At 41.9% G+C, this 21,259-nt stretch overlaps 1 protein-coding gene across 3 annotated transcripts in view; it reads right to left on the bottom strand.

Moving 5' to 3' along the window:
• Positions 1 to 666: 666 nt before the first annotated feature.
• LOC126457572 (uncharacterized) overlaps positions 667 to 21,259 on the bottom strand; it is a 40,501-nt gene continuing 19,908 nt past the window's right edge. For all 3 annotated transcript variants that reach the window (XM_050093995.1, XM_050093996.1, XM_050093997.1), the window contains exons 5-6: positions 12,786 to 13,053; positions 667 to 1,087 (exon numbers count right to left, since the gene is read on the bottom strand). In XM_050093995.1, coding sequence (XP_049949952.1) covers positions 864 to 1,087; positions 12,786 to 13,053 — 492 coding nt within the window. In that variant the 3' untranslated portion in view covers positions 667 to 863. The remainder of the gene's footprint in view (positions 1,088 to 12,785; positions 13,054 to 21,259) is intronic.

A 21,259-nucleotide genomic window follows, 5' to 3' on the forward strand; every position in this document is an offset into this window, starting at 1 on the left:
TCTGAGGTCATCAGTCCCATAGAACTTAGAACTACTTAAACCTAACTAACCTAAGGATATCACACACATCCATGCCCAAGGCAGGATTCGAACTGCGACCATAGCAGTCGCGCGGTTCCAGACTGAAGCGCCTAGAACCGCTCTCCACACCGGCCGGCCTACAGAGCTGAAACTGAGCACAGTTGTTCCTGAGGCATGCCGGTACATGACAGGCCAACTACCATAGTAAAAACCAACCAGAGCACACCTTTTGTCCTGCACACAGTTGTCACATTGCTCTGCTCACTCACCTACACTTGAAAATTCAGTGTATAGACACAATTGCTGCAATTTGTCCTTGCATGAAGCTAGTGTTAAAATTGATTAGGATAATGATAAGAGTATTAGAATTCTGAAAAGTGAGCTCAATACTATACAGAAATACAAAATGAATGAACATAATCAGTACGGAACCACACAGCTGTTGTAACTGAAGCCATATTACAGTTGCACATAATGGCAAGATGGTGACATCCCCTTCCATGATCAACTGTAAATCACATTGTTATTCTGATACCGATATATGCTCCGGAACAAGATAGCTCTTATGATGCTCATTATTATAACATTTTTTTATTCAAGAAATAAGTGAAATAGAAATGGACACAGCATTTCATTACCATTAAATACATTTTGTGTCATTTATTGAATTAAAATGACATACACATATATTAAATAATTTTTAATTTGTTTGGCATACTGGTGTCCAAAATATTAAAAGTTTTTTGCAGACAAATATAAGCCAATACACGAGTTCAAAGTGGTAACTATAACATTCCCAAAACAAGTATCACAGATAAGAGGATTCCTAAATGAGCCTATTACTATGTTAAAGCAAACAGCTCCTCCAACTGCTTTTTTGTATCTTGAGGTGACTTCACTGAATGACCAATAGTCCTTTCATCACTAAATATTTCATAATCATTTCCACCTTTGTACGTTTTATCACCAAAGAAATGAATTTCTTCGAAATTGTCTTTCATGATGTGTTGTAAACAGTAAGTCTTGTCCCAACCTTCTGGAAAAACATCAAAGCTGATCTGACCACCTAAAACACACACATATGTATAAGGTTATATATATTAGGAATATCAACAATGTAGTAAAAGACAGATTGCCAGTTACCGTAAAGAAGGCTTGTCAAGTTGCAGACAGGCACTGTTATCAGGCAATGTGAACCAACTACAACTTCCCCTCCATTTCACGATCTCCCTCTATCCCCTTCCTCTGCTAAGCAATATCCATCTGCATGTATATTCCCTGGAAAGCATCCTGATACAACCCGCATAATGCATCTGTCATGCAAGACAACATAGACGTAAGGTCTTACCAACCATTTTCACATCCACTCCCATTCCCGATGGAGGTACGTGGTTCTTACACCCCACACTACCTCTCTCTCTCTCTCTCTCTCTCTCTCTCTCTCTCTCTCTCTCTCTCTCTCTCTCTCTCTCATATACAGTGTTCTGCACCAAAACATACAGGAATGGGAGCACAAAATTTTTTTAAAGTCCCCACAGCCCAGCATTGCTTCAGCACAGGGATGTGTCAACTCAAGCTAGCCGAAAGCCATAAACATTTTGACACGGTTAGTCGGTCACCAAGAAAGTGACAGTGACACTTCTGTCTATGAATGTGAGTGGGCTCAGTAATACTGAGCAGCACTAGGTAGGATGCAACAATGCCTATAAGGGATCTGACAGAGCTGTTATGGTACTGTAACAAACCCATTAAGCAAATGTGGCAGAACTAGAGACCGCTAACCATTTATAATAAACTGGACTGATTCAGTCATATCACACAGAAAAGCCTCTCTTCTGTTCAATATAAATACACCTACACTAACTTAGAGGCAGTTGATCGGTAGGTTCAATGTCGACCATACTGTTCGCACTCGATTCTCTGATTATAGTAATTATAGTATTGTAACATCTTGTGTAAGATTGTTCCACTATTATCACACTGTGCCAGTCATACTCTTGCTGTGTGGTGAAATGACAGCAGTACCATAACCACAGATAACTGATGCGAGTCCAGGATTGAAACTGCCTTTGATGGGTAGTCCATGGGTCCATCACTACCATTCCAGTTCACAGCATGAGCTACTCTGATACTTTGGAATTGGATAAACCAGTGGGCCGGGATCAGCAGACAACATGACATGAGACATCCCAGCACCAAATGCCGCAGTCCATCTGATGGGACTACACAGGCAGTGATCAGAGAGGGATGGAGCACTCTCAAGATAGTGTATGAATTAATCACACATGCACTGCAATCATGCCTCCTTTTCAACAGATATGCCACACAGGAAGCACATACAGATTGGTGTGTGGGCAACTTGCCAGACCACAAGTTGCCAATCTATGCTGTGAGCTGACACAGCGACCTCTGGGCAACCTGATGTCTGCAATTGATGACAGCAGGTTTCTCTATGGCCTACGCAGCAATGGTCCATGCTGAGGCCAAAGCTATGAGATGTATACTGAACAATAAATTGAGTAATAACTAATCTTTTTTTTTTTTATTTACATCAAATGAGACCTGACAAGTCCTAAGGCCACATACCCTGACAAATTAGTAACAGTTTCCAGCCTGGGAGTGGGCAACTCCTAAAACATATGTATTTGATATAGTTAACTGGTTATACAATTTTACATGTAGAGTGTTCTGAAACACACACATTTAAAAAAAGTTTTAACTATATGAAGAAAGTTCAGTTGACTACTATGGCTTCATTTTACTGTTGACCTCAAAGCAAAACCTTGCTCTCCTTTCATACCCACACTCCAAATTTCTCTGCAGTAATTACATGTTTTATTATTTTCTAAGCCTGACCTATGTGACATACATGACGCCCATTATCCAAAAAGTTTTTCTCATTCGAGACCTATGAAACCAACAGACATTATTCATAGAGGTCTTCTAAGTGAAAACTACTCCGAACACTCATGAAACTCGGTTAGAAACATAAGTTAATCCTTTAATCTCCATATTAATTAATTTATGTATGGATGGAGAGCACATAAATCTTTGTAGAAGTTAGTTTTCTGTCCCTTGGCGCAATATGTTTGAACTTTTTAGAAAGTAATTGTTAGCTATGGGGAAGAACAGGTAATATACAATATGTGCAAGAACCAAGAGGGAACAAAGAGAATGAGCAATTAAGAATGAAGTGCTTAGATTAGAAAGGGAGTAAAACAGGAATACAGCCTTTCTCCCTGGTTGTTCAATCTGAACATCACAGAAACAATGATGGAAATAAAATGAAAAGTTCAGGAGTGAAAAAAGAATTTAGGGTGAAAGAATATCAATGAAAATACACGCTGATGATACTGGTTGTCCTCATTTTAAGTGGGAAAGATGTACAGGACCTGTTGAATGGAATGAACAGTTTGCTGAGAACATAATGTGTATTGATAGTAAACTGAAGAAAGACGACAGTAATGAGGAATAGCAGGAATGTGATTAGTGATAAATTTGACAACAAAATTAAGAACCATGAAGTAGATGAAGTGAAGGAGTTCTGCTACCTTCGAAGCAATATAACACGATGGGTGAAGCAAGGAGAACATAAAAAAAACTGACTAACAATGACAAAGATGGCATTCATGGCTAAAAGAAGTCTACTAGTATCAAGTAACTGCCCTAATTTGAGGAAGAAATTTTTGAGAATGTGTGGTTGGAGCATAGCACCTTGTATGGAAGTGAATCGTGGACTGTGGGAAAACCAGAGAAGAAGAGAATCTAGTGCTGCAGAAGCTTGTTGAAAATTAGGTGGACTGATAAGTAAACAGGAGATTCTTTGCAGACTCAGATAGGAATGGAATATGTGGAAAACACTGTCACAAAGAAGGGACAGGATGACAAGATGTGTGTGCAGGCATCAGGGAATGGTAGAGGGGGCTGTAGAGGGTGAAAACTGTAGTGGAAGACCGGTGCTGGAATATATCCAAGAAATAATTAATTACATTGGATATACACTGAAGGGCCAAAGAAATTGGTACACCTGCCTAATATTTTGCAGGACCCCCACAAGCATGCAGAGGTGCCACATCATGACGTGGCATGGACTTGACTAATGTCTGAAGTAGTGCTGGAGGGAATTGATACCATAAATCCATAAGAGTACAAGGGAGTGGAGATCTCTTCTGAACAGCGCATTGCAAAAGCATCCCAGATATGCTCAATAATGTTTGTGTCTGTGGAGTTTGATGGCCAGCAGAAGTGTTTTAAACTCAGAAGCCACTCAGTAGCAATTCTGGACGTTTTGGGTGTCGCATTGTCCTGCTGGAATTGCCCATGTCCATCAGACATGAATGGATGCAGGTGATCAGGCAGGATGCTTACATATGTATCACCTGTCAGAGTCATATCTAGACATATCAGGGGTCACACATCACTCCAACTGCACATGCCCCATATCATTATGGAGCCTCCACCAACTTGAACAAATCCCTGCTGACATGCAGGGTCCACGGATTCATGAGGTTGTCTTCATACCCGTACACATCCATCTGCTCTATACAATTTGAAACAAGACTCGTTTGACCAGGCATCATTTTTCCAGTCATCAACAGTACAATGTTGGTGTTGATGGGCCCAGGCGAGTCATAAAGTTTTGTGTCTGTGCAGTCATCAAGGGTACACAAGAGGGCTGTCAGCTCTGAAAGCCCATATCAATGATGTTTCATTGCATGGTTCGCACGCTGACACTTATTGATGGCCCAGCACTGAAATCTGCTGCAATTTGCAGAAGGGTTGGACTTCTGTCACATTGAATGATTCTCTTCAGCTGCCATCGGTCCCGTTCTTGCACGATCTTTTTCTAGTTGCAACGATGTTGGAGATTTGATGTTTTACCACATTCTTGGTATCCATGGTGTACATGTGAAATGGTTGTATGAGAAAGTCCCCACTTCATTGCTATCTTGGAGATGCTGTGTCCCATCGATCGTGTGCTGACTATAACATCATGTTCAAACTCACTTAAATCTTGATAACGTGCCACTGTAGCAGTAGTAACCCATCTAAAAACTGGGCCAGACACTTGTTGTCTTCAATAGGCTTTGCCGGCTGGAATGGCATATTCTGCCTGTTTACATATCTCTGAATTTGAATACGCTTGCCTAGAACAGTTTCTTTGGTGCTTCAGTGTAAGTGCCACTATGACACGAAGAGGTGGGCTGTTGTTGTTGGAAAATGAGCTGGATGGCATCCAACCAGTGAAAAGACTGATGACCCAAAAAAAAGATACCTTCTGAGCTTCATTAAATACTACAGGAGCTACAATAGTTCTCAGAGGCAGACTCCATTTTATTGTCTGTAGTGCTGGGTTCTGCAGCTGCTTGAATGTGTAGAAAGTAGGTCATAGAAATTTAAAATTGCATTTAGAAACTTAACAGACTACTCAGGTCATCGTTTATGCTGTTTCTTTTGCTGTCACAAATCAAACAACTGCCATAATTTTATACCTTTCTTTTAATTTAAATTTTCTCACTACTGAAGTGTGGTTCCGCTGACTTTGTCTTCAGGTCTATTTTTATCCCAGTGACAACTTGACATGGATTTGTTTCCTCACAGTAAAACTGATTTCTGTGGTCACTGTTGCCATGAATAACTTTAACTGTTCTGACAGATGTTGTGATAGTGGCTGGCTGACAGTCACTGAATGGAGATGTGGAATGAAAATGCTATTCTGCTGATAGAAATGTGCATGTTCTGTGACACATGCATAAATATACCACTGCTTGGGTGGAGTTCATGGAAGAAGCTGGCATTTTACCCCAGCCTTAAATCCTAAAGTGAAAAGTAGCATGATTCACTGTTAACATGATGCAAAACTAACTGATTTATTTACAAATAAAGATAAATAGTGTACAATGATTGTCTTTTGTTTCAGATAGAGAAAAGCATAAGATTGGTTGGTTGGTTTAAAAGAGGAGGGAAGGGACCAAACTGCTAGGTCTCGGTCCTTTGTTCCAATTAAAATAGCTCCACAACAGTGGGAGTAAAATGATCGAAACATACAAAACACAGCTGGAAGAAAGGAGAAAACCACAAGAATGACAGAAGGGTAACAAACACCAAAATGGACAAAATTGGACAAGAAAACCACAGAGAGACGCGACAAACATGTAGAAGAGATCAAAACAAGAGAGCAGATTACCATGGCTGGCCGACCGTAAGAATAAAAAGGAGAAGCCAGCCACTATGAAGGATGGCGACGGTAGCACCAGTCGATAGCTTGTAGGCTGCTCAAGGAGTCAGTACACAGCCATTTGGCAAGCAATGCTGTTCAATATGTCCTCCATGAACATACGCAAAGCCTACATGACCAGCAGCCATCAGTGCAGACCACTTCATGGCCCTGGTACATGTTGAGAATCGAGAGGAAGTGATAACGGAGAGCTGCAGGGTTAACGGAATCCGTAGGGCCATGTGAAAGGTCCAGAAGAATCTGCGACCTAGGTCTGCACCATGGAGGTGTACGTGAATGGACCTCGAGTAGAGGTGGTAAAGGGAAGGACTCCAGTCAGACAGAAGGGACCGGACACGAACCGCAATCGTAAGCCCCGACCTGGGCTGCCAATTCGGGAGATGAACTGCCATGGTTGGGAAAAGGAGATGGTAATTCGGATATGCAGGAGAACTATGAACATGTGCAACATAACTGGCGAGCAGTTGTGCACACCTAACCTTCAATGGAGGGACTCTGGCCTCCACCATGACACTGGTCACTGGACTCATTCTAAAAGCTCCTGTCGATAGGCGAACGCCACCATGGTGCACTGGGTTGAGTAAACGCAATGCTGAGGGCGCCGCAAAACCATAAACCAGACTCCCATAGTCAACGGGGGATTGAACAAGAGCTTTGTAGAGCTGCAGCAGTGTGGAGCGATCTGCACCGCAGTTGGTGTTGGTCAGACAGCGGAGGGCACTGAGGTGCTGCCAGCACTTCTGCTTCAGCTGATGAAGGTGAGGTAGCCAAGTCAATTGGGCATTGAAAAGCAGTCCTAAGAATCGATATGTCTTTGCTAGAGTGAGTGGATTGTCATTAAGGTAAAGTTCTGGTTCTGAATGAACGGTGTGATGCAGACAGAAATGTATGACACATGACTTTGCGGCTGAAAACTGGAGGCCGGGGGCTAGAGCCCATGACTGCACCTTGTGAATAGCTCCCTGTAGCCGACGCTCAGCAACACCAGTGCTGGAGGAGTAGTACGAAATGTAGAAGTCATCCGCATACAGAGATGGTGAGATCGAGAGCCGTACAGCTGCTGCTAGACCGTTAATATCCACAAAAAATAGAGAGACACTCAATATGGAGCCCTGTAGAACGCCATTCTCCTGAATACAGGGGGGAACAATGGAAGGCACCGACTTGGACAAAGAAAGTACAGAGTGACAGGAAGTTTTGGATAAAAATCGGGAGCGGGCCCCGGAGACTCCACTCATACAATGTGGCAAGGATACGATGTCGCTAGGTCATGTCATATGCTTTACGTAAGTCAAAAAGGACGGCAACCAGATGTTGACGTCTGTAAAAGGCTGTTCACATGGCAGACTCAAGGGACACAAGATTATCAGTGGTAGAGCGACCCTGGCGGAAGCTGCCCTGGCATGGAACCAGTATGCCATGTGACTCCAGGACCAACCCAACCGCTGAGACACCATACGTTCCAACTGCTTGCAAAGAACATTGGTGAGGCTGATGGGCCAGTAGCCATCCACATCAAGCGGGTTTTGACCGGGTTTGAGCACTGGAATGATGGTGCTCTCATGCCTTTGCGAAGGAAAGATGCCATTGGACCAGATCCGGTTGAAGATGAGGAGATGTCGCTTGTAGTCAGATGAGAGATGTTTAATCATCTGACTGTGGATCTGGTCTGGCCCAGGAGCCGTGTCGGGGCAATGTGTAAGGGTGCTGAGGAGCACCCACTCTGTAAATGGGGCATTATAGGGTTCACTGCGGTGTGTAGTGAAGGAGAGAACTTTCCTTTCCATCCGCTGTTCGAGGGTGCGAAAGGCTGGGGGGTAGTTCTGCGATGCAGAGGCTCGAGCATAGTGCTCAGCAATCGTGTTTGCTTCGGCAGATAACACGCCATTGATGTTAATGCCAGGGACACCTGTTGAGCTCTGGTACCCAAAAAGACGTCTGATCTTCGTCCAGGCTTGGGAAGGTGACGTATGGCATCCAATGATCGACACATACCTCTCCCAACACTCCTGTTTCCACTGTTTTATAAGCTGGTAAATGCGGGCACGGAGCTGCTTAAAGGCTATTAGGGGCACTAGAGAAGGGTGCTGCTTATGACACTGTAGAGCTCGCCAACGCTCTTTAATTGCCTCAGTGACTTCCGGCAACCAACAAGGGACTGTCTTTCACTGGGGGCATCCTAAAGAGCGAGGGATCATGTTTTCTGCTGCAGAAATGATTGTTGTAGTGACCTGCTCAACAACAACAACATCAATGGCACCATGTGGGGGAGATTCAGTGGTGACACAGAGGTGAAGGCTTTCCAGTCTGCCTTGTTTAAAGCCCACCTGGATAGGCATCCATGGGAGTGATAGGAAGATGGGGAAGTGGTCACTACCACACAGGTCATTCTGTGCTCTCCAGTGGATAGATGGGAGAGGGCCAGGATTGCAAACTGAGAGATCAATGGCTGAATATGTGCCATGTACCACACTGAAATGTGTGGGAGCACCTGTAAATTTTCGACCTCCCTACCTCGGCCAGTAAGCATGGTGGCACCCCACAAGTGGTTATGTTTGTTAAAATCTCCCAAAAGTGGGAAAGGTTTAGGGAGTTGATCAATCAGTGCAGCCCGTTCGTTCAGGGGTACTGCACCATCTAGAGGAAGATATACACTGCAGAGAGTTATTTCCTACGTTGTCCTTATTCCGACAGCCACAGCTTCAAGAGAGTTTGAAGGGGCACAGGTTCACTACACACTGAGTTCAGGACATGGACGCAAACTCCACCTGACACTACTATAGTCACTACTGTTCCTGTAACATCCCTTATAGCCACAGAGGGCATGGGTCCACTTTGCCGGGAACCTGACTTCCTGGAGGGCAATGCCGAAAGCAGGCGTAAAGCTTAACAGCTGCCATAGTTCAGCCAGGTGGTGGAAAAAACCACCGCAATTCCACTGGAGGATTACGTGATCATGAGACTGGGAAGGTATGAAACACTCAATGAGGCAGTCTACGCCTCAGGGTCACCTGCTGCCACCAGATGAGTACCTGTGTTATTGACAGCCACTGTGTCTGAGGCCCCAGCAAGATCTAGGTCCCCAGCGGATGCCAGAATTTCCACCTCATCCTCAGACACAGAGCTTGTAGGTAGTGGTGGTGTGGGTGCCACCGTAGTGCCTTGGTTCTTGGGGGTCTTTTTCTTTTTAGGTTTCTCTCGCTGCTACTTAGGTTGTCTGGCTGGAAGGGCTTCACAGATTCAGTCTCAGGGACTGAGGAGGACCGTGAAGCCCTACGACCAGCTAACTGTGGTTGCTTCTGCCACTGGCGGGTGTCAGCTTTGCCACTGGTAGGAACCTGGGAAGGGAGTGACCCAAAAGACCCCTTCCTGGTGAGAGGAGCCAAAGAAGATTTATGCTTCTCTGGCTGAGAAGTGGGGTCTCACGTCCCTGATGGTTGGAGGGGGGGGGGGGGGGGGGGGTGTTGCTCCTGAAATAGGATGTGCAGGAGCAACAGGGAGGGAAGTGCTCCCCACCATCAAGGGGCAGGGGCAGGTGGAGTCTGACAGTTCTGAGAGCCAACTGTACATGGCGGAACAGAAGACAGTAGAACTGTTGTCATAGTGGCGGCACAGGTTGACGTCATATGCATAGGATGTAGCCTCTCATATCTTCTCTTAGCCTCAGTGTAGGTCAGTCAGTCCAGGGTCTCGTATTCCATTATTTTCTTTCTTTCTGGAGAATCCTGCAGTCAGGCGAGCAAGGTGAATGGTGATCTCCGCAGTTGAGACAGATGGGAGGCGGGGCACATGGAGTATTGGGATGTAAAGGACGTCCACAATCCTGATAGGTGATGCTGGAAGTACAGCGGAAATACATATGACTGTACTTTCAGTGCTTAAAACACCGCATTGGGGGAGGGATATATGGCTTTATGTCACAGCGGCAGACCATCACCTTGACCTTCTCAGGTAATGTGTCACCCTTGAAGGATAAGATGAAGGCACCATGATTATCCCTCGGACCCCAGCTGGCACTCTGGATGAAATGGACACCTCGCTGCTCTAAACTGGCATGCAGCTCATCACCAGAGTGCGAAAGAAGGATCCTGTGAAATATGATACCCTGGACCATATTTAAGCTCTTATGGGGTGTGATAGAAACAGAAATATCCCCCAGCTTGTCACTGGTTAGTAGTGCCCATGACTGGGCAGAGGATGCTGTTTTGATCAAGACCAACCCTGATCACATTTTGGACAAACCCTCCACCACCCATAACTTGTCCTCTAAATGCTCCACAAAAAACTGATGTTTCATTGACAAGAAAGATTCCCCATCAACTCTCCTACATATGAGATGCCAGGCTGAATAAGCTTTGCTGCCATCCTTAGTCTGGCGTTCCTTCCATGGTGTGGCTAGGTGGGGGAGGGAGGGGGGGGATGGAGGGAGGGGAATGATTTGGAGTCTCATTTCTTAGCACTGAAGTTAGACCTTGACCGCTTAGAGACTGCTGGTGTTTGACCACCAGCAAGAGATGACATTCTACTCTTCATGGCGTGTCATCTGCCCTGATGCCACCCACTCCAACCAGGGGCTCTCCCCAAAGGCGCCACAAAGCCGCAATTAAGGCCACCTGGCAGGATGGCCATTGCCGGGAGTCCTGATGCCCCAGGGTGACGGACATCTACTCCTCGGCATACGTGGGGAGTTAACAGCGCAGGCATCAGCAGAACAATCCCTGTGTGGTCAGGGGGCTATAACCAAGATGGTACATGGCAGCCCCACCACAACGGACTGTCTACCATGCTGGATATCAGGTGCAAACAAGCAAAGAAGTCAATTATTGTCGACAGCGCAGAAAGCGATACTGCACAGAGGATGGACGAAAACGCACCCAATAGGGTGACCTCACTCGACAGCTGGAGAATGAGCGGAAGCGCAGATCCACGTCAACGAAGGATGAGAGACGTCTCAGCGCATGAGGGACACTACGTACCATATAAGGCGCCCTTCCCCAATTGGCTTGCTCTTCGGGAAAATTTTGAAAAATGGAGGTCAAACCTTACAGGGGACCATCACATAAAGGCTGAAACGTGAGACACTCCTTTTAGTCCCCTCTTATGATAGGCAGGAATACCTCCGGCCTATTCTAACCCACGGACCTGCAGTGGGAGCTTAAGATTATCAGTGATAAAACTAAATAGAAATTCACTACAGTGTGTTATGAGCAATGTTTTAATAGCACCATATCAACAGCTTGCTGTTACAAAAGTTGTATATATAATCAAGAGTTAGAAGACACTGGAAACGGGGGCACTCTTTGTTACCGATAAAACTTTATCCTCTCATGGCATTCTACCAAGTGAATCATTATCTTTTAAAAAAACAAAAGTGTTACGTTGTAGAATTCAGTAAGCAGCATATTACCTAGCCTGATGAATGCAGATGTATGAGAAAGAATACTTCCACACATAATGGGGGCCTTAACAACTTTACCCATTAAGGGCTAAGTATGGAAAGCAGGCACATGATTAAGAAACTACGAATCTCTAATGAAGTTATAAATAATGAACTGAGAAACAGTGAAGAGAGACTTGATTGCTTGGGGGGGGGGGGGGGGGGGGAATCGTGTTTTGGAAAGAGTTGAATCCAATTATGAATTCATTTACTACTGAGCATTACTTTCTGCAAACAACTTAAGACACATAATTGTAGCTCCACTCATTTTCGTTTTCATCCCAGTTCTCCATCCCCAATTGGCCCCTTAAATGGTCTTGCTGCAGTGGTAACACCGGTTCCCGTCAGATCACCGAAGTTAAACACTGTCAAGGCTGAGCTAGCACTTGGATGGGTGACCATCCAGTCTGCCAACTGCTGTTGGCAAGTGGGATGCACTCAAACCTTGTTAGAAAAATTGAGGAGCTACTTGATCAAGAAGTAGCGGCTCCAGTCTCGTAAACTGGCATATGGCCGGGAGAGTGGGTGCTGTCCACGTGCCCATCCATATCTGCATCGAGTGATGCCTGTGGGCTGAGGATGAAACAGCGGCCGCTCGGTACTGTTGGGCCTTCATGGCCTGTTTGGGAACAAATTTTTTTTATTTGACTCATGAAAAGGACAATTGAGAAACTTTTCTCACTGGTGAAACTACTTGGTTTATAGTAAACATAAGAAAAAAGTGGTAAGAAAGAGACAGTTTTTTGTATGCAATTTTTAGGGTCATGCACTTGAATTTATTATATTCTGCAACATTCAGACTCATCAGATAGGAAATTAGCTATACACTGCAATAACCTACATTACATAAGTTGCTATGCTAGATTCTAAAATTTTTGTCATCAAGTGAAGTTTTGGCTGATTAGACTAACAGTATTGTTACACATCTACATGCCCACTTAGCTAGCTGAGTATTTATTGATTACTCAGACTTCTGAAACTAAAAGATGAATATAATACGATAATATTTTCTCATATTTCTGAAAGTAGTGCATCCAGATTGATGTAACTCTAGAATGTATATAAACAGCAGCATTTACGGAAACTCACCAATGGAATAGACCAGTCCCAAGTCAGGAAACTGCTTTCTTAGTACTGAAATAAATTTTTCACGTATTTTATGCTCTTTATCATACTCAAAAAACTGCTCTCGCTCCTTCTGACTGCAGCTTCTTCCCACAGGACTGACATTGATCATACCGTTGCGAAATTCAATAAATGTACCTCGTTTGACAGGTAATTTTATATCTGCCATGTATCGCAAGGCAAAGTTGATAAAGGTTTGTAGTTTTTCTTCACCCATATGCTGTTGAATGCTCTGGAAAAAAAAAGGATAAGTGGTATCACTCAAGTACACAATTTATTAAACTTGGTGCTGTATCACTGAAATATAGTTTACATATCTGACAAAGTTTCTTTAGAATGAATCTTTCTTCATTCAGTAAAGTGCACAAACTGTTATCAAATTTTCTGACAGACTAACATTGTGTGCTGAAACCCATCCTTACTTCTGCAGGTTGAAGAAGTAATTCTGGAAACAATCCTTAGGCTGCAGCTAAGCCATTATCCACCGTATCCTTCTGCTCAGTGGTGGTAGTCCAAAATTTCATTCTGGTGAACCTCTATCAAGTTTGGAAGGTAAGAGAGTGTTACTGCTGGACTGTACAGGTGAGGTATATGTGTAAGTAACTAAGGAGGTAACTGAAAAAGGCAAGGGCCCAGGTTAGGATTCCAGTGCAGTATGTAGTTTATTTCACCCTTTTTCTGATTTGTCCCTAGTGCAGCAACAGTTATTGCACAGCAAAGCAAACTGAAGCCCTGGCATGGTGGAAGCACTGCCATGTTTACACCCAACAGAAGTGAAGGGGAGGAAATAATGGCATAGATTTCTTACAACTGGAGCGCTGTCAAATGCTATGTTTTATATGACAATGACCTGCATACCTCAAAAATTTAATATTCGCCGGTGCTTTTGTTCATCAGTACTCTTCCCATATTTTGACAACAATTATTCATATTGTAATACGCATGAATCCACATTTTCCCAGAATTAAAAAAAAGAGACTGCTTTAATTCTGATGTATCATTTTTTCATAAAAAAATGTAAAGTAGTATTTTTTTTTACTATGTCATATTGTTTGTAGATGACAACTCATTCATTCTGGCACCTTTTAACACCAAATTCCACAGATCAAATAATTTTTCTCAGCATTTCCTTCCTGTCTTTGGTGTCCAGTTCCATGTGACAAAAGCTGTGAATTTTTTAGAAATTTGGTATAAATTTTTACTGTTCATATAGCAGTAATTGCTGTGAAGCATTGGATATGCATGCATATTGTCAGTGGGGTATTTGGTGTGTGCACTTTGCTAACCGTTTTCTCCCACTTTAATTTGTACATATTTGATTTACTCAACTTTAACAAATGATTCCATGCTCTGATACTTTTTCCATCGCCACTGTCACTCCATCCTCCCTCTCATCGTCTGTAAATTTAACGACTTTAACAGCAGGTCATCATGGCTGCCCACAAAGGCATCTTCTGTGATTGCTTTTTGTGCTTGAACTGCAAGGTAACAATGAGTACTAGTTGGAACTGAACATAGCTGTGCTTAATCATGTGGTCAAGCTTGTTCCCTCTACAACCAGAACTATGGTTCGCTTTGCCAATCAGGCTTCATCGTCATTTTCCACATGTTTAAAGGAATTAATACTTGTCTGTAAATAGACTATATTTGCAATAAATATTTTATTATTATATATGCTCAGGATACAAAATATTTTGAAATGAGTCTTGACTCTAAATATAACACCTTATCATAACACATGTATCTTGATTCATGGTGTATCTTTCCTTTAGGACACAAAACATTTTACTGCGGCAAATTTCTTCATCGAACAACATATGTGCACTAGTTCTACTTCAAACATCATCAAGAGTGATCTCTCAGCGTTTCTTGGCGTGACTGGTTAATGGTGTGCTTTTTGGGTGTTCAACAGTGTTGTTGATTCTCATTTTTACCAAGTGACCCAGTTATCATTTTAAAATGCTGTGAGCTGATGATGATGATGAATCATGGGATTCCATTAACTATGAGCAAAAGTTTTTTATCACAGTAATCATTGGTAAATAATATCAGGATACATACAGGTAATGCTCACTTTGATCATGTGTGACAGCAATAGGCTGTTGCATGACAAAAAGTCTGAAATTCCTGCAAAATAACTAATTACTTGAAAAAGAAAGAGAAGATAACTGAACAAGGATACTGCTATATAAACTAAAAAGAAGTTAATGACAGATTTGTTGTGTCCTTGCCACTGGACGCAACCAAAGCTGACATGTTGAAACAGACTGGTGCTTCGGACAGTGCTTTGAAGTTCACCTACAACCAAAAGTGCAGCCCAAACAGCAACCTCCACACTGCTGCCAATGAGCTGGACTTTCAAGTGGCCACAGGCAGCAACAGACAGTAATGTTTGGCACTGGCATATGACAGCTCTAGTACAGAGTTCCAGGGTTGCTGTTCATAGCTACAGTTCATAGTGGAGATCAGACTGCGAGACAGTCTACAAGTGGAGTCGCCTATAGCCTTCGCATAGGGAGAAGTGTTTACTACAGTGATTGACAGTGTGGTGCCCAGGAAGGACATAGTCTTGTTGACATTGTATTCAGACCACTGCTTAGTTGCCATCTGTCCACAAGCACATCCAATGAGTCGCTGTACAACTTTAGTTAAATACCACGGCACAATAAAGTGTATATTTGTGTCACTAATTTGTTGCACTATCATAGTTCCTCAACTGGCATCGGAGCACCTAAATCAATATGACATGTGCGAGCTGTCCCACCCAAATGACATGTACATATCAAGATTAATATAGTCTAAGGCTTCTGAAAAAAATCACTGTGACTTTTTTCTTGGCAAAGCATTACACTTCTCTCCACCACACTTCGGGACAGATATTTAAAAACTCTGTATTAATTAGTGGATCTACCGTAGTTAACACATACAAATAGTGCCCACACCACCAGGTGATACTTTTTGGCAGTCTGCCTCTTGCAGTAGTGTGTTGTTCAGTCAGCCAACACTGAACCTGGCTGTAGTGACACTGTAAAGGAATTGTGGCAGCAATCATACTTATTTTGTATACTAGAGAAAATATTTCTGTTTACTTAACAGCTTGGTACAACTACAGTTAAATATTCCTTGTTCATTTCAATACAAACTGAAATATTAATCTTGTAACTAAACCTACAACACAATTTTTCTGTGCTTAAATTTTGGTAATTAGACCACTTAAAAAGTCTTGTTTTTACCGATATGATTCCTTCACATATTGCAATGGAAGTTCCTCACCTTTCTTCCCCCTCCTCCCAATAATACTGTTACATTACTCAGAGCAGTCTGTTGCTCTCCAATCTAAATTGCATCATTGTCACTTAAATACACTCTTAAATCTTGTTTATCTTAGCTCTGTCAGATTCTTTCAAAGGGTCTGCTGCTAGCTTTTAATGTCTATGGACCCGGCACCGCATAAGATATTCACTGTCTCTGCAATATAGCTACACTCTGTCAGCAAATACAGTAATTGTCACTCTGTCATATCAGAGTTCACAGATCTGGCTTTGTCTCACGTCCATATTAGAAACAAAAAACTTTAGAATCTTAACTGCACACTGGCATATACTTGCTACTCATTTCCAGAGAAAAATGAAGAGAGATATACTGTTGTGTATGTAGGGCAACGTACAACCTGACATCTCTCTCAATGTATACATTGACTCAGTGCATAATCACATAAGTTTTACTTTGAAACAGAAGGAAATCAAAGTAGACCGAAGCCAAATTGACTTTGCAAGGTAACTCAGTGTTCATATTTCCCCAGTTTGTGGAGTTTTCACATAATGATGATATGTTCAAGGAATTACAAAATGAGGAAGGCCATGTGCAACATCATCTGGACATGCCTAACATAAATTCTATGATTATATACAGACATGGAGTGCTGCATTACTCTGCAATCTTTGAGCCAGAAGGTACTTTGTATGTTGAGAGACACTGAAGTTTCTCCTCACTTAATTCATACATGGCTTGGTAAACAGTGACTGCTTTTATGTTGGTGAGTACGTAACAACTCTAATCATGTCTTGATAATTCTTGAAGAGGTGGTAAGTATGGGATCCTAGATGTTCTAAGATTTCTTACTGCAAATCATTTCTTTTATGAGGATGTGGTGAAAAGTAATGCCTCTAAATTTTTTATGTGAAAACTCTTGAAGCTTTTTAAATAAAACGAACTTCATTAACATTCTATATCTTTCTTCTTCTATCAACAGTGATGAACACATTTCTCCAAATAAGAGACCAGTTGTTGATGCAGTCACTGCACCACTTCATCACTATCAAAGTGAAGTCCTCGAAGGTATTCTTTAAGTTCTGGAAATAGATGAAAATTGGATGGGGCCAAGTTGGGACTTTATGGAGAATGATCAATGACAGTGAACACAAGACATTGAACTGTTATAGATTTTGCAGTGCTCATGTGTAGTCTGGCACTGTCATACTGAAGAAGAGGGTGCTCCATGCGTGGAAAAATTCTTCCAATTCACATGCTTTCAGTTTTTTTCAAGGCCTCACAATACACTGACATAATTACATTACACACCGCCATGGTACACACTACAATTTGGAGCCCCCAAGAACAGAGGGTTGCAACTTCTGTCGATTGAGTACGGTAATACAAATGATATGTAATACCTCAACCAGTATTGAGAACAGAATAAAAAATTTGGAGGCATTACTTTTTCAGTATGTCCTTGTAGTTGTCAAAGCAGATTGCTGCAAGTTAAGAGACATTTTTCTTTGGGTATACAAGTCTTTTAAGACAGAATTACATAATATGATGACAATAATCATAACTGATTTCAGCCAGTTCATTTTCAGATTCTACAGGTTATAGGGGGTCTTTGGTGAACTGTACGTTGTTGTTCACTAAGTGCCCTTAAAACATATATGTAATATCTGAAGATGGGCAACACATGGCTAAAACTAGTTATGACTGATGCTACATTATGTGATTATATCTAAAATAAAAATAAGTGTGTAATTATTCAGGTCAGGTTTCCCGGTATACATAAAGACGGTTCTTCTTCGAGTGTTTGCTATTTACGGTATATGACCATTTTTATAACACATTTACACATCTACACAAGTCTGCTAAATAGGTGAACATCTGCATTACCATTTATTTCAATTTTTTTTTTTGTCACTGACCATGATGCTCTGTTACGCCTGCACTATACAGCTGTTTATAATCATACTCTGTCACATAATTTTTGTAGTTTTCCAAGAACTTAACCCATTTCTGCCTACTGTGACATGTGAGATTACAATTAAAGTTAAACTTTCAAACCACTGTAGAAGTAACACCACTGGTCAGAATGACATCAACGGAATATTATCGGAGAAGGGGGAAAATAGCAATAGATGGCACTCTAAGCATCATAATTTAATAGTGGATTACTACAAATGACAAATTATACAAAAATGCCTAAGATGTATGTTTGACATTAAACAAACTGTACTACTCAGTGTGCATGAGTGTACAGGTGTGACACTGTTAGTGACATAAGCCCATCCACATTGGAAGGGCAAAATCGGCTTTTAATTATCCTGAGGCCAAAAACCACATACAAAGCATCAATCAAAATCAAATTGGATTATTAATTTCTATGTGATTGGTGCAAAACATGTTCAATATGCTGTCCACCATTTTCTGCAACAAGCTGAAATCGAGAAACAGCATGTTCCACAACTGATTGAAGTGTTTCTGGGGTCACGTTCAGAATGTGTTGCGCAATGTGTGCCTTCAATGCAACAAAGTTTGCAATTGGAACACTGAACACAACATCTTTCACACAGTCTCATAGCCAGAAGTCACGCGGATTAAGATCAGGTGATCAGGATGGCCACGCTGTTGGGAAATGGTGGCTGAAAATTCTAGAATTTCCAAAATGGCGTTTCAGCAGCTGCTCAACTGGATTTGCAATATGCGGAGGTGCACCATCTTGCATAAAAGTGATCCCATCCACACTGTTGGAGAGCTGGAATGACGTGGCTGCACAAAAGACACTCATAAGGCTTACCAGTGACGGTACAGGTAACAGGAACAGAAGCACCTGTCTCTTCAAAAAAATATGCCCTATGGGAATGATGCCATAAACCCGCACCAAACAGTGACCTTTTCACGATGAAGTGGTACTGGTTGATTTGCGTGTGGATTTTCCGTTGCCATATTCGACAATTCTGTGTATTGACATATCCGGTCAGATGGAAGTGGGCTTTGCCTGTCCACAAAATCTTTCACGACCAATCATTGTCCACTTCCATGTGAGTAAGAAATTCTAAAGCAAAGGTCTCTCTTGCTGGCAGATTAACAGGAAGCAACTTGTGCGAATGGTTAATTTTGAAGGGATAGCAAAGAAGGATATTTCGTAGGATTTTACACACCGTGCTCAAGGGTATGTCCAATGTTTGGGCAATTCTCTGTGCACTACACGTTTGCACACCACCACTTCTCTCCTCCTGCATTGCTGTGGCCACTCCCACTGATGTCGAATCAATTTATTTCCTTCCTCTACCAGGTTGCACATCAAAATAACCCGTCTTTTTGAATTTCTGAATCATTTATCGAGACCCACGGCAGTTATCGGACCAATGCCTTTTTTCAAACCTTTCAGTGTCCTGTACTTCTGCAGAATGATGTGTATATAGTCGTCATTCTTGTAATACAGCTTTACAAGCAGAGCGCGGTCCTGCACTGAGACAGTCATGGCGAATGTCACAGACACGAAAGTGGGAAAAAGTCATGAACCCGGCATGTTTATACCAACTTCTATGGGTTGTGCACATAGCGGGTGTTTTCATTTATGTATTCTGACACATATAGTACAATCTGTTGATCAATTTTTACACTTTTTTCTTCTTCTGCCATATGTTTTCCTGCATATCCAATAATATTCCATTGCAATTGGATGTCATTCTGACCAGTGGTGTTATTTCTACAGCGTTTTGAAAGTTTAACTTTAATTATAATCACTCTGTATATCACATAACATTTTACCATTGTTTTTTACTCTTGTTGGCAAACAATGCATGCATTTGAAATGCCTGCTGTTGCATGTCTCTCAGTTAAGGAAGCTCTACTGTTGATATTTAAGCGGGTTTCTGCCAGTAGAAAGCAGGTAGAGGACAGTGTCTGGTTGTTCAGTTGCTGACAACTTTTAGCCTACTGAATAAGATTATGTCTTGGGATAAGAAGTACGAACTATTTTCTGAAGCAATATACCACACAATTTTTAAAATTTTTGCTTAATTATAATGTTAAAAGTGTTGAAATTTATATTATAGGTTATCCACAAAATTCACTTCATTATTATGGCTCCAAATTCAGTTATCAAATGTGAGTCACATGTATGTTACATTAGGCAGAACAGTCAATATAATGCTTCCTTCTTTCTCAGAAGCCTGTCTGTGCATGAAATCCTGGCTAGTCTTGAGGAGGAGGAGGAGGAGGAGGAGGAGGAGGAGGAGGAGGTACTGAGCTTGCTGGAGCTAATGTGGAGTTGAATGAAAATTCTGGTGAAGAAGATAGGGTGGAAAGATAGATAATCTTAGAAAAAGGCAACTTCATGTTGGTGCAGAAGCAGTATCCGGCAACAAAAACAGGTTATTTGGTGAACCTGAGACTGTTTGCTCTCATGATGCTAAATCAGGAAATCTCATTTCAATTAAACAGAAAAGCTACAGATCCCAAATCTGTAACAAGAGATTAGAGAAAGGAGGACCTGCAAAGCGATAACACTTTATTTCTTGAGAGTGATAATATAAATACAGAAGGTTGTCTCCAGTTCATTACCTTGAACTGTTTTGGAAATATGAAATAATTAAATTTCTCAGAATTGAATTAAAAAAAAATTCTTTGTTCAAGAACTGCCCAGATTCCAAAATTACACATGAAGAGATGAAAAGTTTTCTAGGAATTCTAATTCTCTCAGGCTATAATCCTCCACCTAGCAGAAGATGTTGCTGGGATTCAGGGTTGCACACGAGAGATGAAATGGTGCACAACATGATGAGAAGAGACAGATTTGAAACAATTATGAGATTCATTCACTCATGCGATAACACACAAATCAATGTAAATGATAAAATTTGGTAACTTCATCCATTTACAAATATGTTAAGAAAAGTGTTCTCTCTCCACTTTCAGGCTGGGCAAGATTTGGATTATGATGAGGACATGATTAAGTGTTTTGCGAAGCATGGATGCAAATAATTTCTGAAAGGTAAACCCATTATATTTAGGTACAAACCATGGTGTCTAAACACAAACATGGGTTATCTAGTGGATTTTCAAATATACCAAGGAACCGATCCACAAAGGAACAAAGTGTACAAGGAAGCACTTGGAAAATGTGCTGCACCTCTGGTTCAAATGATTGATTCACTACCTGAAAAAAG

Source organism: Schistocerca serialis, chromosome 2 (genome assembly GCF_023864345.2).
Source record: "Schistocerca serialis cubense isolate TAMUIC-IGC-003099 chromosome 2, iqSchSeri2.2, whole genome shotgun sequence".
Taxonomy (NCBI): Eukaryota; Metazoa; Arthropoda; class Insecta; order Orthoptera; family Acrididae; genus Schistocerca; species Schistocerca serialis.